At 49.5% G+C, this 23,999-nt stretch overlaps 1 protein-coding gene across 3 annotated transcripts; it reads right to left on the bottom strand.

Moving 5' to 3' along the window:
- Positions 1-251: 251 nt before the first annotated feature.
- Positions 252-23,429, bottom strand: DNAJC16 (DnaJ heat shock protein family (Hsp40) member C16). Of its 3 annotated transcripts, XM_016205673.2 has the most exons (15): positions 23,296-23,429; positions 20,972-21,156; positions 17,245-17,311; positions 15,961-16,297; positions 13,909-14,093; positions 11,741-11,845; positions 10,919-11,077; positions 8,283-8,413; positions 7,434-7,617; positions 6,582-6,764; positions 6,357-6,433; positions 5,135-5,215; positions 4,941-5,039; positions 4,290-4,460; positions 252-3,568 (listed from the first exon to the last, which is right to left on the bottom strand). In XM_016205673.2, the coding sequence occupies exons 2-15, from the start codon at positions 21,136-21,138 to the stop codon at positions 3,172-3,174; spliced, it is 2,343 nt and encodes a 780-aa protein (XP_016061159.2). In that variant the 5' UTR covers positions 21,139-21,156; positions 23,296-23,429; the 3' UTR covers positions 252-3,171. The 3 variants fall into 3 exon arrangements, with proteins under 3 accessions (XP_016061159.2, XP_016061158.2, XP_016061161.2); XM_016205672.2 differs by lacking the exon at positions 23,296-23,429 and having other exon boundaries at positions 20,972-21,636; XM_016205675.2 differs by lacking the exons at positions 13,909-14,093; positions 17,245-17,311; positions 20,972-21,156; positions 23,296-23,429 and having other exon boundaries at positions 15,961-16,031.
- Between the last annotated feature and the right edge of the window lie 570 nt (positions 23,430-23,999).

The following is a 23,999-nucleotide window of genomic DNA, read 5'->3' on the forward strand; positions in this document are numbered from 1 at the left end:
ACTTCCCACCCAAAGGCCCAGGAGGGTGCACGAACTGTCTTCTAGCCCAGATGACACCGGCTGGCCTCCTTACAGCCCTCTCAACGCTGTATGATCTGCTCCCCTGGCTGACACACCCTCTAGGACAGCAGTTCTCAAAATCTGCAGGTACCGCGTGCTGATCTTAAGCAAGTGCTGAGTTACGTGCAGACTCAGTTCTGCTGATAACATGTCCAGGGTCAAGTCACCACCCGTAACGCAGGAGCTACCCGTAATCATCACACAGTAAAATAGTTTATTTCTGTTTCCAGTCGGTAATGTTCTCAAAACAAAAATAACATCCGCTTTAGTGCCTATTCACAATACAAAACAAAAACAACATAAAAAAGACACCGTTTGCCAAATAAGTTATTTGTTCCTAAGAGTATCAAAAGTGCAAAATATTCACTTTCTCTTCAGATCTGTCTCGAAAGTATAATTATTCCCCTTGACAAACCCAACAGAGTCGGCAGTTGCCGCACTGCATCTGCCTGCGAGGGCTGGCAGGTATTTGGATGAGAGCAACGTTTCACTTGGTAAACTGTTTTGCATTGGCTTGTAAAGGATTTTCCTTTAAAACAAAGTTCTGAATGTTCACTTCTAAGCCCATTTCCCAAACAAAGCCAATCACGTCAAACACATTCAGATCCCCTTTCTGTTTAAATCAGGGAAAACATTTGCGTACTGACCGGGAGGAAATCAACCTACTTCGCGAAAACCACAACTAAGTCTCCGTGGTCAGTGAGTGACGGCAGCGAGACGGGGCCCCGTGGACGCCAGGGCAGTCCGCCCCTGAAACGGCCCTGCTGGGGCTGCCCACCTCTGTGTTAGACAAATCGTGCCCCCAACACCTTGGCAATAAAAAAATATTTTTTAAACTGGCGTGGATTCTACAAAGGCTTTTAAGACTGGTTTTTATCCCATCTGCTAAACATGATGCATAGTCTCTGGCGACCAGAAAAACCTACTTCTGACATCATCAATGTCATCTTTTGAAGATACATGTTCAAAGACTAGGAGGTTAAACCGAAACTGGGTCTGTGTGGTTACATACATTGGGAAGAGACACGGTGGCATTGGCTGAGCAGGACAGTGGCTCATACATTTGACACAAAAGGAAATGAATGGAAACAGCATTCGGCAGGAAAGGCCTGGGTGGCCAGGGGTGAAGCTCATTTTAAAACGAGATCCCGAGTGTCCTCCTGGCAGACACATCTGCCCCAGTGAGACCTGTAGAGGGTTTTTAGACTGAAGTATTTGCCAGGCGTGTTTCCAATCCTATTATCACCTTCCTTAGTGCAGATGGAAGATGCAGCTGTCTGAAGGTGCTTTTTATTTTAGTGGTAAAATTTTTTTAAAAATGAACAAATCTGGGGAGGTTTTGGTTTTCAGAAATTATGGTCAAGAATCCCATTTAGTACCAGAAATTAAAAATAAAAACCTACCATGAAACCTAAACATATTCATCCAAGCAGCCTGGCCATAGAAGCCCCAGGAGTAATTGTGAGGACAGGCACATCAAAGCCAAACGAGTCCTGGGCTGCCCCTCCCTGGCAGGGTGCGTGCGTGGCGGCCGGCAGAGCCAGCATCCTTTCGGGGACCATGTGGAGAGAGAAGCGGGGCAGTGATCACTTTTGCCATAAAGCTACAGATTCCAAGGAAACTACAGAAATTCCTGAGCTCAAACAGTTCACTCCTTGTCGCTGTAGCTCAGTATTTAAGTTACTCAGGATCCAAATGGCTTAGTTTGAAGTATTGTGATTAAAGAAAATACTATTTTCTCCCATCACTGATTTGACCTTTCCCTTTGCAAACGGCCTTCAACGGGCAATTTGCGTTGATACTGGAACAGACCGCTCCTGAGGCTGCCCAAACCCCACTGATAGTTTTGCCCTAGAGGACAGTAAGCCCTCTGCCTGGCAGGAATGAGCCAGCCTGGCGTCCAGCTCACCCTGGGGCTCAGCAAGCGGACGACAGGACTGACCCTGCTCCTGGTGAGGCAGCTGTAAGTCACGAGAAATGATTAAGATGGGACATCAAAACAGGGGCCAGATGCTCAAAGGAAGCCTTTTGCAAAGCGGGTCTAGAACAAGTCTCGGCTCACTGTCACAAACAGGACTTCAAGAAACAGGACTTCAAGATACAGCACTTCTGGATTCAAAATACAATGCTGCTGGGAGATGTTAGGTTCCTTGATACAAAGACGTGTCTGCATCTTACTAGAGACACCACTGTGGCAGGTGGGACAATGGGTTTAACATCTACAGGCTTATAGTGTAGCAGCTCATCTCTACGTCCAGAGAATGAGGTTAGTTATGGCTCCTAACATCCCCACCCTAAGCCTGGCAGAGGCAGGAAGGCATCGAAAACATCCATGTAAATGGCTCATCATTATAGTACTTCTTGCTGCATGGGTCCCTTGGCCACGGTTCGTGCTGGGGAGGCAGCTGATGGGCTGATGGGATGCTCACAGAGGGATCCCTTCAGCCACTGCCCAGCCCTCCCTCCTCTTGCCTGGGGAAGAAAACCAAACCATATGCAGAAGCCCACTCAGCCCCACCCTTTAAAACCATGGCTAACACACTGCAGTAGGGGGATGCCCCCAAAATATGCTTTAGCCGCTTACTGCCAGAAACACCGCTCAGCGTAAGAGTGCTTGGATCCAGGCCTCTTTCAGGACGCGGGCCTGGAAGCTGCCGAGGGCTGGCCCACCGTTACAGCATGCACCGTGTGGGAGCACGGCGGGCGGGGGGCGGCGGGGCGGCAGTGAGCACACGGCTCCTGAGGTCGCACCCAGTACCGCTGCAGGGTGAGCACCTGTGCTTCCCCCACGGCACAGACGCAGGACAGGGCAGGGACCGTGACCAAGTGATGGGACCAGAAAGGAAGAGGGACTGAGCAGTCTGTTTTAAATAGTGCGGCATCCAGATGAGGAAAACAAACCCCAAAGGAAAATATTCGGATCTAGGGAATTCGACTCGTGGAGTTTTCACTCCTAGGTTAGAATAGGACCGAGCAGGGCAAAGGGAAGATTCTTCTAGCCGCTGCTCTAGAATAATCTAAAAGCTATGCTCTGTCTGCTGACAGTCTAGGTCCTGAAAATACCTGTTCGCAGGGCCTGTGAAAGGTCTGAGTTCAAGTCTCTTGTGGTCCTCAGTCTAGCTCGGGCCAGGACGGGATGTAAAACCTCTGCAAGGAGCCCTCCAGCAGGCGCTCCATCCACAAGGACAGCTTGCTCAGCTTCCCCTTGAGGGGCCTGGGCCCCAGGCCGCCGGGCTTCCCTCGAGAGTCCCCCGGGTGCAGGGAAGAGTCAAGGCCACCACGCACCCCCAAGGTGTCCTCCTCCTCCGCTGCCTTGTGGGGCCTGAAGAGGCAGAAGTACTTCTTGTGGCCGTTCAGAGCCAGCACGTAGCCCGTGTAGTCGCGCTCCAGGAAGTGCTTGTCGTACTGGTTCGGGATCGGGGCTGCGTCCTGGGCAAACTCTAACAAGTATTCGAGCCACTCTCTGTGCTTGTCCAGACTCAGGAAGGAGAAGTGCAGGCAGCTGCTCCTGTAGAGGGCGAGTGAGGACTGAGGGCACAGCAGACATTCAACCGCAGGGAGCAGAGCTGCCTCAGTCAGACTTCAAATAAGAACAGGCTGCCTGGCCCGTGTGGCTCAGTGGTTGAGTGTCGACCCATGAACCAGGAGGTCACTGGTTCAGTTCCTGATCAGGACACACGCCCAGGCTGCGGGCTCGATCCCCAGTAGGGGGCGTGCAGGAGGCAGCCGATCAATGACTCTCATCATGGATGTTTCTCTCTCTTTCCCCCTCTCCCTTTCTCTCTCTGAAATAAATAAAAATGTATTTAAAAAAATAAATAGAACAGGCTTCATGTGAGGTAGGGCCAGAGTGCAGGACACCAGGACTCCCGCGGGAGCCGAGGGCTCCACAAGAGCTGCACACCACACTCGCCCACTCCTACCCCTTGCTTGGTGTCACTAACGTCACTCTCACAAGTGCCCAGCTTCAGGAAAACACACAAGAGCTGGAGAACAGTCAGTTTTCTGAAAGGGCTCAGGGAAGGAGAACCGAGGGGACTTGAAGTCAAGGGGGAAAGAGGGTCCCCTCGGGTCGGCTTAGATTTCTGGCTTAGAAAGGTCACAGCCAACACCGGGTGCATGGATGAAGCTCCTCATGGTCAGAGGAAAGGAAAGGACCTAATTCTCTGCCAGTCGCCCCCTTACCCAGACGTGTGTGCTGCCCCCTCATGTCTCACACAGGCACTTACCCGGTGAACGTGTAGACCTCCAGAGCGAACTTCTGCAGGAGGCTGGTCTTGGTGGAGTTGGACAGGATGAGGACCACGTTCATGTGGCCCGGCCGCAGGCGCACCAGGTTACTGGTGTAGGTGACGTCGGTGAGTTCCGTTACCTCCACGAAGCCTTTCTTAGGGACCCTGCTGTGGAGAAACATGGAGGAGTGAACCTGTGACCAGGGCGGGGGTGCCAGTACTGTAAGAGGACAAGTGGGAGAAAACGCTGCCCGACCAGACCAGCTTTGCTACCGAATAATCTCGAGCCTGATGCACTGGGAGGCGGGCGTCCTTACTTGGCAGTCCCGGGCCCACAGAGCCTCAGCCGGCGCAGAGCCACCGGGGACGGGGTCAAGGCCGTCCACAGCGATGGTGACACCATCCCCTGCTTCCTGCTCATCTAGCCTCTCTGACATGCTTCTCGGTTTCCTGCCCCTCACTGTTAAACCTGAGACTGAGGAACTGATGACACTGAGCTAAGGGGGCCCAGCGTCTGCGCGTGGAGAGGGTCTCCGTGAACAGGGATCGGCAGTGACTTCCTGCCCCACCCCCGTGGCAGGAGGGGACCTGGAGTACTGCAGACAGGGGCTGCGGGGCTGCACTGAAGGCGGCAATGCTTAGAGACACCTGCTGTTCTCCCGGGGAAAGCTGGGCTCCGCCTTCCCCGCCTTCTCCGGGGTTTCTTCTTTGTCCGGAGGGCTTGACTCTCGCTCATCGTTTGGGTCACTGACGTGAGAAAAAAGGAGTTTTACACAACCAGAGGCCAAACCCCCAGGAGGTGGGGGCCCACCCTGCAGGAGCGGGAGGCAGGGAGGACTCACCTGAAGGCCTGCACAATGACAGTGCCCAGCAGGACGAAGAGCGCCGAGAAGACCAGCGACAGGAAGGGCATCATCTCCCGCCTGAAACGGCCGGAAGCTTACAGCCTGCCCACTCCAAGCGGGCGGCTGTGACACCCCAAGGAACAATTTCAGGTTTCCTCACGCTGGCTCAAAACCCCCAAACAGCCCCAAAACAAAAAGCTTGCCTGTCAATAAACACTCCAGTTCCATGCACACAGAGGTTTTGGGGGTGGGGGGCAAGCAGAGCTCCCCTCTCTGCAGGAATGTGGTCTGTGCCTCAGCACTACAGGGTGGGCTAGCATGTCCTGCAGAAGGCGACAGTGAGGCGGTGGTAACAGTTTAGGTTGTGAGCACGAATAGGGGGTGTACATGGTGATGGGCAGAGATTTGACTTGGGGTGCTGAACACAACCCAGTGCACAGATGATGCGCTGTGGAATTGTGCACCTGAAACCTATATAATTTTGTTAACCAGTGTCACCCCAGTAAGTTCAATAGAAAGGGGGGAAAGTAAGTCGTGAGTCTGGAGGACATTCTGACGTCAGGGTAGCTGAGGTGTGACTAGACGGGAAGCCATCACATCTAATGGCTAACTAACCGGCAGTGACTAGAGTCTGGAGTTATTTCCTTTATTTTGGTTATTTTTCCTGGCTGCAATAATTCGGATGTGGCTCAGGGGGGTGGAGTAGGGAGGGAAAGCTGACCTTTTAATTTTCTCTAGGACTGGTGTTCTAAACTTTTATTCACCCATGAACACTTGCCAAAGGCCTGCCTACCAGTTTTCGGGAGCTGGGCTGGGTGACAGCAACCGTGAACATGAACGAGATGTGCTCCTTCCTTTAGGAGCCCACAGTCTTACTGGGGTTGGAGGGGGACAGACCCCCTTCTCTGATTAATTCAATGACTGGCTTGGACACCTATACGCTGGACTCTGTGTGCCAGGCCCTGGGCTGGGCCCCAGTGGTGCCCTGATGCGGACAGTCTCAGGCTCTGTTGTCTGCAAGGGCAGCCAGTGGGAACGAGTCAATCAGCAGATATTAAAAGAAAAGAAGGAAAAGGGGACCGGTATTGAACACATGTGGACATTCTTCCGCCCGCCTATGCTGAACACACCCTCAAAGAGGGACAGGCTCCCTTCAAAGGAGAAGCAGTGGCCCTGCCACTCACGGAGCAGAAGGAACCCAATTCCGCGCCAGACCTACCAGCTGCTGTGCAAGAGGCTGTCCCAGCAGTCCGAGAGGTGGTCGGAAGCAGAGTACAGCCACCGGAGAAGGAACATCTGGTAAGAAAGTGACGTCGGTCAGGACCAGGCCCTGAGCCGAGCCCAGGGAGGAGTCCTCACCCCCACACAGCGCCGCTGCTGAACCTCGCTCAGTCCTGGGCGCCACCAGCCCTGCCCGGTGCCCTCTCCCGGGCCACGTGCTCACAGGGGCAAGTTCATCGGTCAGGTCGGGGAGCACGGCTTCCGAGGACAGCAGAGCCGAGTCTTTCAGCAGCTGGTCAAGATAACCCAGAAGGATGAACTTGTCCCTCTCGCTCCCGGTCCAGGGATGCTCCAGGGTCCTATATGCCACCTTGCCTGCCATGTTGCGCCTTTCTAAGATCGATACCTGGGGGAAAAAGAAAAACCACCAGAATTCTCAAAACAATGGTCAGTTACTGTTGGCTTCTTTACCGGGGGGGGGGGGTCTAGAGAAATGAGCAACAAACTCAAACACAATGATGCATGCGGATAAATTTTTCTGACAAAAGAAATTACAGTGGCTTTTTATGGCGACTTTCTGACGCTTCTGCTAAAAGTTAAAGCTCTTTCTCAATAAACTTTGGTTGACAACCTCTGACCTAACTTTATAACAAAGGAACCCTTTGTTTTTGGAGAGATTCTCCTGATAACCAAGATGAGGAAAAGAGGAGACTGCCATGCTCGTGCCCAGTGATGACACGGGAGGGAAGGGTGCAGACCGGTCAGGGTGCGTGAGCGCGGGGGGCGCTGCCACAGCATGCTATCGGTAGCCTAAGGGGTCCTGCAAGACTAGACCTGCCACGGGCAGAGCTGGTGAAAGGGCCGATGCTCTGCAGCCTTCCCTCGCAGGCCCGGGGCTGGAAATCTAGGGGGTGAGACCACCAGGGTGAGGGGCTGTTCAACAGCAGGCTTTCAAACAGGCTCAGAGATTTCTGGGTCTTCTGGAATTTGTATTAGAAACCCCAGAGGCAGGAGGACACAGAATCAGATGCTCTGCTAGTGCAGAGCTGGGGTCAGGACGGAGACTGTGACTCACCGCCGACTTCCCCTGGAACGTCTCGCTGTCTGGCAGGAAGGCGCTGGCGAACTCCGGCTGCCGGTTGCTGTAGACATGCACAAATCGCACGGTGTCCCGTGTGTTTGCCAGAGCGAAGGACAGGAAGGCCTCAAAGGGTTGACTTGACTTGGTGGCCTCAGCGGTCAGTAAAACCACACAGTACCTGCACCACAAGACGTTATAACCCAGTCATCCACGACCTGCTCTTCCCCAGGCTGATGTTTCCCCAAGCCAAACCGGCCACACTTGGGAATTTCTCTGGAGGCAACGGCCAATGACTCCCTGACGCAGAGGCCTTTCAGGGGTCCTCTGGTCTGGTTCTTCCCCACAGGCAGGGCTGCTCACCCCTCTCGGCTGTAGGCTGCCCAGCCTCACTCTGAAGGGCGCCCTTTGCAATGGTTCCAATGGAAAGTAGCCAATCATTCACCTGTCCACTTCCCAAACATTCCCGGAGCACTTACTATGTTCCTGCCGTGTGGAGTTTCTATCTGAAACCTGCGTGGAATATTCTAGCAGGGTTGTAGCTCTCACACTCATGCTTCTTCAAAGTAACCATCTCTCCCTGACCCCTGGCGAAAGTCTGCTCATTCTTCAGGTTTCAGTGGAAGTGTTACATCTTAGGGAGACCTCTGACCCCTAGACCAGGCTGGTACATCCATCAGGGTCCTAAGGGACCCTGAATTAATATGCCCCACTCCTAACAGCCGCCAGTGAGCATTTGTTGCATGAGGAATAAGTCCTGACTGTCACGGGGTAGACATTTAATGGCATTTACTGCAGTAAAGTGCGACACGGTCCCCCCCCCACTGCAACAAGCAGAGTCCTCACTTCCTCTGTCGGTGAGACCGCTTCACAGGGCAGAGCTCATGGAACAACCTCTGGCTGGTGAGCCTGGCTGCCAACAGGTACTTGTTCTGGGTGATGAAGTCATCAATGACCTGCTTCTTCAAACCTCGGGTCTGCAGGGAAACCAGGGAACATTTGACGTTTACTCCGTTTCCTCACTGTAACCAGAAACTTACTCATGAGCCCCACAAAAATGTGGCTGAGCCTGGTGCAGTAACATAACAAAACAAGAGAGGTCCGCTTGAGGAAATGAACCTGATGGACGTGGGACCTTCCTCTACCACGCAGGGCTGGAGGCAAAGCCGCAGTGACTGCAGGCCAGCTGAGAGTCAGGTGCCCTTTTCACCCGAGAACTCCGTATACTGTTTCATGCTGGCAGGCTTAAAACGCCATCATTTCACATTCTAGGCAAATTTACCTCCAGTTAGGATTTGCAGCAAACTGAACAATTAAATAAACTCCAAAGTGACAAAGTTATGCGTACAAGAGGCGGACTCAAGGCTGGATGGGACCCTTGTTAGTAGCAGCTTTCACACACTGTGAGGGACTGAAATTGAACACGGTGGCAAATCAGTTTTGCAGGTGTGAGTACACAGAGCACAGAGTTTATTCCTGCATTGTTATTTTTTCTTGTCTTGTATATTTTTCCACACAACTGTAAACCTACTTTTGCCCGCCTCATGTACTGCAGGTTCTGACCACAATCTAGAAACCGACGTACAATGTGGGCCAGAACAGCCCTGGGTGTTAAGAAGCACACTCTGAATAACCTACTGACCTAAGAAAGTAGATCAGTTATTAGAAAACATCCTGAACTTGAATGATTATTGAAAACACTATCAATGCTGCGATGCAGATAAAGTAGTACTTAAAGCACATATAAAAAGCAACTGAGTGCATAATAAGTGGAACAACAAATCTATGTCTCTAAGTCAATAAATAGAATTTCTCATTTCCTTCATTCTAGCCTTGAGAAGGCCAAAGGGTTCTTGTTAACTTTCAAAAATAACATTGAAAAATATAAAAGAATACATTTATTATATTGAAAATCCAAACATTAAAATAATGTATAATTCTACCATGAAGAGATAACCACTGATGTTGTCATGCACTTATTTCCATTTTTCCTGCGTATGTGCACACACGCATGTTATTACCCTGGGATCAGTGTTTAAACTGCACGTACAACTTTGCATCCTGCTTGCTCTTTAACGTTCTATTATGAAGATTATTCCCATCACTAGTATCCCCAAATTGCCATTTTAAGTGGCTATATGAGGTCCCTGTTTGAAATGTACCAATAATTATCCTACTGGTGGGTACCCACATTCCCCCTCATTTCTGCTACTATGAGTGGTACTTACCGTCTCTGTAGTAATTCTCTGTCTGAGTTCCTGCTCCCCTAGGACAGAGAGATTCCTAAAAAGTAACCTCCTCTCCCTCAGGTCTTTACTCAAGCATGATCTTAATGAAGCCACCACACCTTAGAAAGGCCCCAACACTCCCCCAACACTCCACATCCCTCTCTCCTGCTTTATTTCTCTCCTTAGCACTTGCCACTACTTAACACCCCCACAGAGTATGTCATGCTGACTGTCTGCAGTCCCCACCGGAACACGGCCGAGGGGTCCTGCTGGTCTTGTTGAGGGCTGGACCCCCAACACAGAGCAGTGTTGGGCACATGACAGGGACTCGGGAGGACTCTTGATGAAGGAATCTAGGCAGCTGACTCATTACCACCCAACTGCTTTTCTGGAAATTGTGAAGCCTCCCCCAGCGAGGCAAAAAAAAGTGTCTGCTTCTTTCTTCCCTCAACACTTCTGAGTATTTTTACTTTGACAATCTTTAGCAATTTGATGGGAGAAGGGAATGTTCAATTTGCTTTTCTTTGATTATTAGTGAGATTTAATTTTTAAAAGTGTTTATTAGTCACTTGACTCTTTTCTCAGAATTTTGTTCATATTCTTAGCCCATTTTGGGGGAGGTTTTATTATTTAATTTCTGTGGTAAAATACACACGACATAAACTGGGCCACCTTCACCCTTTCCACACGTATGGTTCTGTGGCATCACATATCCTCACACTGTTCCACAACCACCCTGCCACCCACCTCCTTCCCATCTTCCCAGACGGAAACGTACCCAGCAAACACTAACTAATGTCCCTTTCCTCCCCCAGCCCCTGGCAACCACCATTCCACTCTCTGTCAAAAGATTATTATTGTTATTTTAAATATGTTTTTATTGATTTCAGAGAGAGGAAGGGAGAGGGAGAGAGAGAAACATCCATGATGAGAGAGTGATCGGCTGCCTCCTGCATGGCCCCTACTGGGGATCAAGCCCGAAACCCCAGCATGGACCCTGACTGGGAATTGAACTGGTGACCTTTTGGTACCTGGGACAATGTCTAACAAACTAAGCCACATTGGCCAAGGCCAAACGATTATTTTTTAAGTAAAAGAGTACCAATCAGCTGGAAAATAAACTTTTTGAGTTCCCGCCTCTGAAGGAAGAAATGGAAACCTAACTTCTCCTCCTCCCCTGCTTTGCTGTTTGGTGTTTCCATGAAGGCCCGAGATAAGTGTGAGCCATGGTGAGACCGGCTGGCTGTCTCGTACCTGGATGGCGTCCGCAGGCCTGTCTGTATGCTCTTTAAAGACCAGGATGCTGGGGGCATGGACATTGATGTTCTGCTGCCTCGTCATCTCCTCCGCCCCTCTCAAACCCACGCACACATACCCAAAGGACAGGTAGTCTCTGTACGCGAAAGCCGTCAGCTGTCGGGGCACAACAGAGGGGAGGAAATGACATCAACAGAACAGCAGTAAACTACAGACGAGTGTGACTCGTCACATCGGAGGGTGGAGGTGAACACTAGCCCATTGCACAGCCCCACTCAGGCTGCTACACACTGTACACGTCAGGAATTCTAGGTGTTCCACACACGAAAACTGCCCCAACAAGGCTCAACACAGCTCATTCTTTTTTCGGGTGGAACAAAATGTTCCACTTCCTGAGCTATGCACCAGATGGGAGGCATGGAATGTTTGGGGAGCTACCTGTGCCCCAGTCGTGTAAGGTGGCAGTGACCATCTCATGGACGGTGTACCCGGAGGTGTACTCAGAGGGCAGGCCTGGAGTCAGGCTCCAAGGGAATCGACACTCCCTACGCTTCAGGGAGACCTTGGGTTGGTCCTACAGCCATGCTAAGCTCCCGGACCTTGGTCTACAGGCAGGGGTCACGCCTACATCACTGCGATTCCATGGGTGGAAGGCACCAGCACAGCACCAGCGTCCGGAGACGCTCAACGCACAGCGTTTAAGGCAAATTTCTGGTCTTGGAGTATTTCTCATGGGACAAGCGTTTACCCACAAGAAGGACCATCAGGCAGCACGTCCCTCCGCCAGAGCAAGAGGAGACGTCGCCCAGCACAGACTACCTTGTACAGCAGCGGCACAGCCGGCATCTGGTCGAACAGAAGGACGTGCGGTTTGTTCTCCTGCTGCCAGCCGGACAGGAACCGGACATAGTTCTTGTCTGTAACCTTCAGTGGGAAAGACGGTGTTAGTTTCAACATTTAATTCTCAACTGTGTTATTATCCAGTCACTAGATCACTAAATAAAATCAAATATGTATAAAATACTACTTTGTAAAGCTAATCTTTTGTCTTCATTTGAAACTATGGCAAGAGCAGAGATGCTGATTTCATGTTCTCGTGTGTTCCCACTCTGAAATCACAATCTTCTCTAAAACAATTACTGACCATGTTATTTTAAAAAACTGAGCTTTCACCGTTGGTTCTTGCTTAATTATAGACAGTAATTCTTAATCTATTAACTTAATCTAAAGCAGATCATGCAACAATTGCTCTTTTAAAATAGCTTAAAGGAACCAAGTGGGCCCGAGCGGGGGTAAAACCTCCCCTCATTCAGAGCCCTGGGAGGAGCATGCACGGGGACTCTGCCACCTTGGTGAGACAAAACTGGCCCTAGATTAACTGCTGCTCTGTCCTCAATGAGAGAAATTTAAAACAAGACCTGAAAAGACCACACAGTTCTGTTCCCAAGTAACTCAACCACATCCCAGAACAGAGCTCGGGTATTTATAGGAAAATGAAGACATCTAACATTGTACCCAACAAGGTAGAAGTGACAATACCCAGCATCCAAAGAGGAGAAGGCGTGTAAAGGAAGGGGGCGGGACATTACTCAACTGAAACCAACCCCCAAATAAAACATGGTAAAAATAAGTGGGCCCCCTCATCTATTCATTGCACAACTTCATTTATTGCCACCTGAATGGCTACTTTTATATTTCCATTTATGCCTTAAAAAATCCTACTGAGAAAACAAATTAAAAGCATGCATAATTAAATTTCTATCTAGAAAATGTTTCATAATAGTTCAAAAAAGGATCTTTCCACTCTGCTTCCAGAAGGCTCTCTAAGGAACCTCAATCTGATCACTTCTCCCGGTTGGTCAAAGGCTCCACTGCCTGCAGGCGAAGGCCCAAGCTCCTTAAAGATTCCTGCTAACGCTCTAATCTGTCCCCTCCTGCTCACAGGTGATGACTGCACATGAAGCAGACTCTTCCTGCCCCGGACCTCTGTGTGCCCGGGACTCGTTCACTACTTCCCTCTCCTCATCTGGTAAACTCAGTTCAGGGGACATTTCTGCCAGGAAGCCTTTCTCAACCCTAGGACAGCTCTTAACATCCCGGATGGACACATAAGCACCCACTAGACTGTGAGCTCCTCAAAAATTATCCTCAACACTTATCCCAGTGCCAGGCACAAAACAAATATTACATAAAGGTTGGAGGATGCAGCAGGGCAGCCTCTCATGGTTTCAGGAGCCTGCAGTGCTCTCTGAAAATCTCCTGTCAAGCTGACTCCAGGAGGTATTTCTTCTGTGGGCGATGGTCCTGGCAGCCAGTCTGTGAACAGTGCAGGTGGAAACATGATGGAAATGCCTGCATGTTCACTCTCCCTGGTATTGTTAAAGGAGTGAGTCACTTAAAGCAAAACAAGGATCCTGTTCTAGCTCCTCTGACCGCTAACTTAACTGGGGGAAAATACTTCTAAAATATAAAAACCATACACTTGTCTGAACCCTTCACGCCTGGCTCCTTTAGCTTGACCTTCTGCACGTGGAACTTAATCCCACTGTTGCATCACTCTATGTTCTGAAAGTTCCAGACATAGTATTTGCTTTCATGGAATCTGGTGTCTCCTACAGATATGACCATTAAACCTATAATCGAATGTCGCTTAACCTGAATACTCCCACAGGAAAGTGTCCTCAGGTGGACGAGGCCATGGGCCAGGAAGAAATCCTTTACCTCGTGTGGAGGTCTCATTTTTTGCTTAGAAGAATTTCAGGCTCAGAGTCCTGTGACAGAGTGAAACTGCATAGTGGTTATTATCACGGGGACTCTGAGACTCTCTGCTCCACTTGTTCAGTTTCAGTCTCTGACACACTTCTCGGAAATGACTTAGTTTGTGTGAATCACTAACATGCCTCTTGCCCGCTCACAATGGCCACACGGAGAGGCCGGCAGTCAGCAGTTCCAGCGGCTCGCCAGCCACCTCTCAGGCAGGTACTTACTTTCTCCACCAAGTTCCCTGGAAGGAGACTCTCTACAAACTGCCGGAGGTTCTCGCGGACAACGGCGTTGTGGAAGAAGGAGACTTTCCCATTTATGATCCCGAGGATGGAGGGCGTGCTGTGTGCTCCCAGGTGGTGGGCCAGGCGCCTCTCGTACCCAGCATGGACCACGCCGATCCCCACACCTGAGACGCATGGGAGACCTACATGAAGCTTATGTCCCCCGGCAGTTGAACAAATGCCGATGAATAATTTTTTGGTGTGAAACTGAAATCCCGACCTCCAGGAGGGCATCTGACACTTGCCTACCTCTCGCTAGTCCTTCTGCCCTAGTTTAGGCCAATGGCTGCTGTCTTGCCAGGGCTGGTGGCCTCCTTGCCTCTACTCTCACGTCTGCAATCTGTCCTTCAGTAGCTGTAAGTTAGCTTTCAGGGAGCAGGTCTGACTGTGCCACTCCTCTGTGTGAGAACATTCTTGGCTTTACTATATACTACAGAATGAAGTCCAGCTTCCTTAGCCTGGAATTAAGGCTCCTTACTGCCTAGCTCCCAGCTCTTCCTGTTCTCCCCCACCCATGCGCAGGTCATGCCTGGCTGCTGGCTGTCCCAGGTGCTCTGTCCTTCTGCCTGAATGTGACCCCCCACTTCCTGTCCAGCTTGTAAGCACCTTCCAGGACTAAGCTATGAGTAAGTACAGAGCTGGTGCTCAACTGTCAGTGAGCTGAAAAAAGTAGACTAATACAGTTAAGAAAGATTATTAAAAGAAGTTTATAAAACAGGCACCTTCAAAAATTTTACTTTATTAAACCAGAAAACCTAGTTAATCAGAAACTCTCTAAGGTTAATTTATTAAGTGCTGCCTACATATCAGCACTTAATAAAAATTTTCTCATTTAATATTCAATCTCAGGAAAGCATTTTGGCAAATCTAAGCATCTGAGGGCTTCTGAACAACAGGTTGAAATGTCTGTTTTAGAATAAATGAACCGATGGTTTTCAGTGGCATGCCCTCTCCAAAGAAACACAGGCCCCTTGGCGCCACTATGGCTGAGTCTGTCCTGTTTTAGTTACTTGCAAATAGGTCTGCTAATGCCCATAACACACACACACACACACGTATGCACGCGAGAGCACGCAAACACATGCGCACACATATTTAGTTCAGTAATTCCAACTTTAAGGAGTTATTAAAATAAATATCCTCCCTGGATCACTAAACTCTTCCTGGCACTAAGAGGTAACTATAAGCAAAGGAAAGGCCAATCTGCGATTGAGAATGGTCACCCGTGACAGTCAGTGTTATGGACTGAATCTTTACCCTCCTCTTCCCCCAACCCCCTGCAAAACCCTAACCCCCAGCACTTCAGAAGGTGACTATATTTGGAGATAGAGCCTTCAAAGAAGAACTGAAGTTAAAATGGGTTTTATAAGGGTGGGCCCTAATCCAATATGATTGGTGTTCCTATAAAAAGAGTTTAGTATACAGAAAAGAGAGACACCAGACACAGACACACAGAGATGGCCACGTGAAGACACAGGGAGAAGCAGCCATCTGCAGGCCAAGGGGAGAGGCCGCAGAGGAGACCAACCCTGCTGACACCTCGATCTTGGACTTCTAATCTCAAGAACTGTGAGGAAATAAATGTCTGCTGTTTATGTGGCATTTTGTATGGTGGCCCTAGCAAACTAATACACAGAGTGAAATCACAAATACTATATGGATAAACTGAAAATCCAACCAGCCTGAACACTGGTGCCTGAGGGCTGCTTCATTCACTGATCATTTTCCAGCTTCTCCTATGTATTAGGCACCCAACCAGAATTTGAAGCTTTATCTGTCAGGGGACTATACAGATAAAGCTTCGAATTAGAAATGCGGAGTGAGAGTGGCTGAACCATCTCCCCTCTGAAAATGTATCCTCGAAGACACTGTCCTCGTGAACTTGCGAAGAGAAGCCACACTGCTCCTTCTCCCCAGTGTCCCATGTGATTCAAGATTTAAAACTCGACCTCCTCCCAGATAAACACCTTCTGGCGAATGACATCCTCTTACCCAATCCTTCCAGTTCTTGAACTACTTCCTTCCAAACTGGCTCGATGTGGATGCAGCTGAAGCACCAATCCGAGGTGATCTTAATGAGGTAGGGTTTCCTGAAGCTGTCGGGAACCACTTCGTTCACATAATGCGAGAACTGCAACAAATACTTTTCATCAATGGAGTCCTGCCGCTCGGTGTTAAAGGGGAAGTGAAAAAAGGATTCATCGAAATAGAAATTTTCATGGAAGTGGCGGAAGCGGAACTCTCGCTGCTGCTGCTTCTGGTAGCCCTGGTTCTCCCCGGCATCCCCGTAGTGATCATAATTGGATCTCTTTTCTTCATTGGAAAGAATCTATAATGAAGAAAAAAAAAAAGAAACCCATAAAACCCATAGAACCAAAAAAAGTTTACGCAAAGAACTTTCCTGTAGCAGCTCGGAGGATGTAAGAAGAAACTGGAAAACATGGCATGAGCGAGTGCTCTAAATTGGTCACTATGTGCCAGAAACAACTTCTCCCAATAGACACACTGAGTATTTCAAGACCAAGTTACTTCAGTCACTTAGATACTCCTCTTGGATTTAAAGATTTTGAGCTATCGTAACACTAAGCACATCAGTAAAACAAATAAAACTTAGCATAATGCTGACCACCGGGCTTGACCATAAGAAAATTGACTAGGTCAACCCAAAATGTGAAAAGCTGTGGACACAAAAAGTAACCCCAGAATTGCACTGGCTGACTTTATTTTCCTTAGAAAGAACTTTGAAGTTAATTCTGAAATTCCGGACCCTGCGCTAAGATGAGGAGTCATCCTCTGAGCTGAGCTGTCTGGTGAGGGGCATCACCCTGCCCAAGCAGGAAGCCATGGGCTGGTGCGTCCTCCAGACAACCTATTTAAGCTGACATGTTAGAGAACTGTTGAAAATCTTGTGTTTAAATGTATTTGCAACCTTGTGTCATGTTAACTACAGGCAAATTGGTCTGCAGTTCTTTAAGTTTCTAGTATATGTGCAGCTGAAGTGAGCACATAATATAAGTTTCTAAAAAGGAAATGGAGACATACCTTCAGGGTAGTTCTACAATTCCAATTAAAGCCTTTAAAATAGGCCATTTTTAAAAAGAGCTGAAGTGCTCGGGCACTGGCTTTGACATACTGGATGTGGCCAAATACAGTCTCTGTACCACCATCTAGAAACCGGGTCGAGGGCACAGGGAACACAGCCTGTCTGAGGACTTGACTAAACACTGAGACAAGTTTTATGAGAGCCCACAGAGGAATCCCAGTCGGGCACAATACCTCGTAAGCCTTGCTAATCTGAATGAACCTGTCTTCTGCTCCAGGGTCTTTGTTTTTGTCGGGATGCCTGCAACACAAAAGGGCAGCATGAGAGTGGAGTTAACGTTTCACACACGGTCAACTAACACCCTCATCCACACGATTTACTACGTCAGAGGCAAACGGACGGCCATTCTGTTAGGACAGTTTCTTAAAGATAAATGGTAGGAGCAACCGGTTGCTTCACATAACTATAAAAAAATGCAACTTTAAACTTCTTCCAAAAGTATTTCAGCTGGGCCCATTCTCAAAGTGCAAGAGGAGATGGTCCTGAGCATTTTCCTAGGAAAGGTGGGAAGTGTGTGCCTTTGCATTGCTCCCAACACCCTAATGCTGGCTTGTGGCTCAAGCCACTTCTCCATAGAACTGACGTCTTTTCCCAGGATGGCAGCATCTCATCCCCATGTCAGAACACTATTGATGATACCAATTTCTTCCGACAACTCGGGCAGGTGTAGGAAATAGTTTTAACGCTGCAACATGAATTTATTTAGTAGCAACTATGCTTCAGACAGCACCTTGCTGCTGCTGTTCCAGGCAGAACATTTAGTTTCATGATCACTCTGGTTGTCCCACTCTACCTGTGACTGCCTCTGACCTACAGATGGATAATGACGTCAAGGCCACAAGTTTTAAGATGTAAGCAAAGTCTACGGTTTAAGCGAAGTGATTTCAACTAATACTGGAACAAACATCTGCCATCATGCACGGCTGGCCGTGGTCCATCTCACGGTCACATACGACTCTGCAATCTGCTTGTGTTTATACCACTTTTAGTTCTGCGACTTTTACAGTCCAGGGAAGTAGGAGTTGGGTTTTATGTCCGCAGACCTGAACCAGTGTTTGACCTTTCAGTGCTCATTTTATGGAGACTCTATTATAGACTTTCTTTATGGAATCACTCTGTTAACATCCAGTAAGTTTTCTGTAGCAAAGGTTCTGGAGAGAGAAAACCCACTGGGAAGCAAACAGCCACTAAAAACAGCACCAGGTACATGGGAATAAAAAACATTTACAACTTGACCAACTTACTCTTGCAGGAAAACATCTGAGTGAATTATGCCACACATTCTGATTCTCTGAAAATAAAAATATTTCAAAAGGCTGACTGTTGAATTTGGACATTACTCCTTAACTATTTAATCCTGGTTATGATATTAGTGGGGGGAAATCTCAGCAAGATAATGAAAGAAGTGTGACTTAAGGAAACAAGACGGTGGTTTTGAAGCATGTTTCTGGATGACAAAAAAAAGTGCTGTAAATATTCACTCAGGCTAAAGGCTGAGAGGCTAAAAATTATGCGATCACACAAATGAAGATCTGACACACAGAACTCTACCCAGGGAAGGGTGGGAAGGGGCTTTTAAAGAAGCTGAACCAAACAGTGAGTTGTGAGGGCTGCCGGGTTAAAACCGCAGATCCTGCAACAGAGGAAACCGAGGCCCAAGAATTGGGAGGAAACCACAGGGCAGTTTCAGCATATAAGGAATATTATTCTAATCACAGGGGGACAGCACACAGTTAAAAGCAGAGAGAGAGAACTTCAGCTCTAGGAAAGTACTGTCCAGTGCGATTTTCAGTGCATGTGAAACGTTGCACAGACTACAATATAGACACACCCTTTCACTCCCAAAGCAAAGAATGGACTGTGCTTGGTATTTACCGGTGGTCTAGCTACTTCTAAGGGAAAGAAAATGTGAGACAGTTTGAACATCTACTGTAATAAAAAGTAGTGAAAATACACATTGGAAGTAATGTAGCAAAGTATTAGACAAATCCATTTACGGTTCAGGTGACTGGCCATGTCAGACCCATTTGCTTCAAATCAAACCTTATGACGCCTTTTTTCTTGGAGTGGGAGGAGTTATTTTGCCAAAGTAGATGACAAAAGAAAGGTACCTACGATAAAACTTAATTATTGGGAAACAGTTTTCCTCAGAGATAAAGCAATTTTAAACGGTTTCACCAAGTAAGGGGCAAGCTCTTGAGGCATCGAAGCAACACTCTGAAGTAGTAAAACACAGCAGAGGAAGGCTGCCAATCCAGTCCAGCCATTACCTGAGCGTCCCCCGCCCCCTATAGTTCATTTTGAAAAGGCAAACTGGGGAACACTGCCGTTTTCAGTGTATGTGAAATTGTTACAAAAGGAAACAAACAATTTCAGTGACAAAACACGGCCACAGCCTAAACTTAGCAGGAAATAACAGTACAGCGAAAATGTAACATTTTAGACCTTCACTGGAGGACACTCTATGTATTTCTACTGCTATAAATTACTCCTAGAGAGAATCTAATTAAGGGAGAGAAGCACATGACTCATTTAATTAATACAACACCCTTTTCAGCTCTGGAAGACAGCAAAGTCAAAGCTGTACCTTTTAACAGGCCCTACACACTCCAGCGATCATTTCCGCTTCTAAAATGTTGTCAAAGGCCATGTCCTGTCTGAAAGAATGTTACTACCTTATGCTTCATTGCAGGTTTTTAAGTTTTGCTTTGGAAGCAACTAAAGACAGCCCCTGGACAGATTGTGTTTTTAGTAACTATTTCTGGATTCTCCATAACACTAATAAGCCTAAAATACCTACTCAGAACATTATATTTTAACACTATATTTTACCTGTACTGCAGCCAGTTTAAAACTAAGAGACGTTTCACTGAAGAATGGTGGCAGGCAGTCACCCGCAGCCTGCCCCGGCATCTCCGCCTGACTTCCTACCCCCCACGCTGACCTACTCACTCTTACTTCTGCCCAGATGGGTAAGTGATCAGAAACCAAAAAGGCAACAAACTACCTGTTGGTGAGAAGGTCAAACTATGGAAGCCAGAGGTAATACAGACTTCACAACCCGTAAAACAGGGACAGCCAGATCCTCCCTTCACAGTGCAAATATTCGGTTTAAATGAGATAAAACACAGAACCTGGGGACTAGCATGCAGGAGCTCAGTGACGGCTCCCACCCCAACCTTCTTCTATACTTGGGCTGGTTCGCCCAGCTTGTAGTCGCCCGTCCTTTCCCTCCTCCTGCAGCTCCCCTCCAGCTATATAATCCAACACTTCCTCATAGGCAAGTCCATAGCACTAGTAGAAGAAACTGAGGATGTCTGTCCAAAATAAGCTTTAAATTTATTGCTATCCTAATTCATAAACACATATTCCCTAGCATATATAACATCTATAGGTAAAATTCTAATTTTTCGATAAAGTAATATACTCAATTCCTGAATATTCGTTTAAAATTGCGGGCCAAAAAGCTCGTTCTAAAATTTTTTTGAAAGCTAAACATTAATAATCTAGAAAACAGGACTGGGCAGTGTTCCCTCCAGCAATGACACTCATGAAGAGTTACTTTAGGAATAACATCACGGGGAAGGTAGCTTATCCATCATTGAGTACACATACACTTTAAAAATTAAAGTTCCCTACTTTACTTTAACATTAAATATGCTAATGGCATCTAGGGCAATTAAGGGGGTTTCACAGTAACATAGGCTTCGGGTCACATCCCTAAAACTTATAGAACAACATGAACATTAGTTCTCCCAAATAAAATATTTTAGACAGATATAATTATATACTTACTGAACATATATAAACAGAGACAAATAAAAGCTAATCAAAACTTAGGCTTCATTTCCCTGTTAGAACTGCTAAGCTTATATTAAACTATTTCTTTGTTTCACCTACCATTCCCGGGCGAGCTTCTTATAAGCCTTTTTAATATCAGCCTGACTGGCTGTTCGGCTGACCCCTAGGACTCTGTACGGGTCAAAATCCAACGCAGACAGAATTTGCAGGATCAGAACCAGAACTATCAAGAACTGCCAGGAAATGCTCAACTTTTTCACTTCCATTTCTCTTCCTTTCCAGAGCTGAAATAATGGGAGAGGCAACAAGTTTCAGTGGCAGAAACCTGGACGGTCTTGCTTTTTAGGCAAAGGTGTAAAGATACACAGACGAAAAACAAAAGAAACAAAGATATTTTGCAGGAAAAGTGTCAAGCGGCTTGAGTATATACATATTTTAAAAATTACCAATCTCGCTACTTAACTATCACAAATAAGAACTACTATAGAACTACTATAGATGAAAAGATGGGCAATAAGAGTAGCAACTCTCCAGGACCCTTGGATTAGAGAAGCTTTAGAAAGGACTGGAAATGAATGCGGTGAAGAAATGATAAGCGAACGTGGGAAGATACACACAGAAAAATCAGGGCGACCACATCTCAAACGTACTGCTTCGCTTACTCTGACAGCAACAGTGTAAACTTAAAACAGGAGGCTGGGTGGGGCGGGGCTGGGATTCCACCCCCAGGAGGGGGCCTGCAGGGGGCAGCCGATCCACGACCCTCTCTCATCACTCACGGTTCTCTCTCTAAAAATCAATAAAAACATAAAAAAAAAAAAAGAGGCTTAAGAATACCTCCTTGAGTGTCTGCTCAATAAAATCATGCAACCGTAAGGTTTACCATGTGCAACATCACGAAATGAGAGGGTCGTGGCGTTCTTGGGAGAAATACTTTTTTTTTTTTTTTTTAATAGTCACCCAAGGATATTTTTTCCCACTGCTTTTCAGAGAGAGTGGAAGGGGGGCAGAGAGAGAGGGGGACCCGTGGATCGGCTGCCCGAGGCACCCACCCCGGCGCGCGACGAGCCTGCAGCCGAGGCCCGAGCACTCGGCCTGAACTGAACCCTGGGAACCCCCCGCAGCCGACGCTCCTGCCACGGAGCCAGACCGGCCAGGGCCAAAGTGACACACTCTTAAAAAAAACAAACACAAAGCTGTGCCATTACGACTTAAGATGCCCCGATTCTCTCCCTTCTCACCAAGCCCGTGAGAGCGAGAATCTAGAGCTGCTCTTTAATCGGACAATTAGCATAAGGTCGGGATAGAGGCCCCGGGACGCGCTCGGCCCCCCGCGGGAAAGCGGGGAGCAACGACGTCCCGTTCCCACGCGCAGGGTTACCCGGAGGCCGTGGACGCGCGCGGCCCCCAACACTCAGCAGCTCCGCCCCGGGAGCGGGGCCTGGACGTCCGCCTGCGCGCTGCGGGGTCGTGACCCCGTGACGCACGGTTTTCCCGAGCGCCGCACGCAGCTCGGCTCCTCATGAATGAAGTTCTAGGGGTCAAGCGTCCACCGCCGCACCTTTTCCTCCGAGCCGGGCAGAAGCGCTGAGGGCGCTGGACTCGGGCGGGGGGAGGGACGTGCACGTGCTGCCCGGGGGCCCCCACGGAGCTGACTGAACCCCTCCCCGGCCCGGGGCGGGGCTGCGTGCACGCCCGCTGGGAGCTCCAAAGCCAGCTTCTTCTGGCCCCTGCTCGGCCCCGCAGAACCCCGACAGCCCGCTGAGGGGGCGGGGGCGCGGCGGCCTCCCACTGAGGCCGGGCCCGTCCTCCACTCGCTCCCGACCGACCCACTGTGGGCAAGCCACCTCGACGTGTGAAACCTCGGCGTCCTTATTTTAAAATAAAACACAAACGGGGGTGAAGAACACCATCCCGAAGGGTCAGCCTGGGAGTTTAATGCACGTGAAGTGTTTCCGGGGCACGAGGTCGAGCGCTCGTTACCGCGCCCGGTCCACGGGCTGTGCCGGGACCGCCTTAGGCGGCCGGGTCAGTCGCCCCCACGTACAGGGACCGAGTGGCGGCGGGCGGGGGGCTGTTTGGTCCCTGTGCGGACAGCTGGGCCCGGCCGGCCGGCCTCGGGGCAGGAAGCAACCTGCCCAACAGGTAGGCGCCCGCCCTCGGGCAGTAGCCCCTGAAGCCGGCAGCCGCTGGGACACACACACGCGCGCGCGCTCCGAGTGTGAGCACGCCTGCAGCTCCCGCGGGGGTCGCGAACCCTCCTTCACCGCCCGCCGAGGGCCCCGGGCCGGGCCCTGTCGGCTCCGGTTCCCCGCGGGCCCCCGCAGGGACCGGGAAGCCTGAGGCACTGAAGGGAAACTCCCGAGCCTGCCCGGCCCCGCGCCGCGCCCGCGGCTCCGCGCGTCACGCCGGGAAGGAGTTACCGGGAAAGGGCACCGGCCTAAACGGCTGCGGCGTCCGAGATCCAGTCAGTCCGCCGGCCGGGGGACTCCGGGCCACAGCAGCGCTCGCCCCGGCCTGGGGAAGGGGAAGGGGAAGGAGGGCACAAGCCTGAAGGGAGCCAGTCACGTGATACTTAAAGGCCCCGCGCGTCCATGGCACCGTCTGGACCGGGCGGAGGGCCTCTAGCTTCCGAATGTGTTTTGACCCTTGCCACGCGCCGTCTGCGCGTGGACCGAACGCGGTTACCATGGGGACGAGGCGCGCTCTCTGGCTGGCTCCTGAGGGATGAGCGTGACCAAAGAGGTCAAAAACGTGCCTCCTAGCGAGGCTAAGTCGCGGTGCAAGATGGGATACCCAGGAGACCTCCCCGATCAGGGGCGGTGTTTCCAGCGGTTCCAGGAGATGGCCCTAGTCTAGCAACAGTTGCTAGGGTGGGGAAGCAATCGCTGGTCCCGGTTCTCTTTAAGCCTATTCATAGAATCCTGGAGCTTCAGAGGTGGAAGGGGCCTTAGGGATCCTTTCTGGTCCAAGTCCTCTGTATGCTCATGGGGAGACTGAGGCCCAGAGACGGGCAGGGACTTTCCCAAGGCCCGGAACCCAGGACTCCTAAACCCATTTACCCTAATGTGCCAGCCCCTGCCCTTAGCACGGGAAAGGGGTGTGTGTTTATAAGGTGGTGGTCGTT

This window comes from Miniopterus natalensis, chromosome 9 (assembly GCF_054644295.1).
Source record: "Miniopterus natalensis isolate mMinNat1 chromosome 9, mMinNat1.hap1, whole genome shotgun sequence".
Lineage (NCBI taxonomy): Eukaryota > Metazoa > Chordata > Mammalia > Chiroptera > Miniopteridae > Miniopterus > Miniopterus natalensis.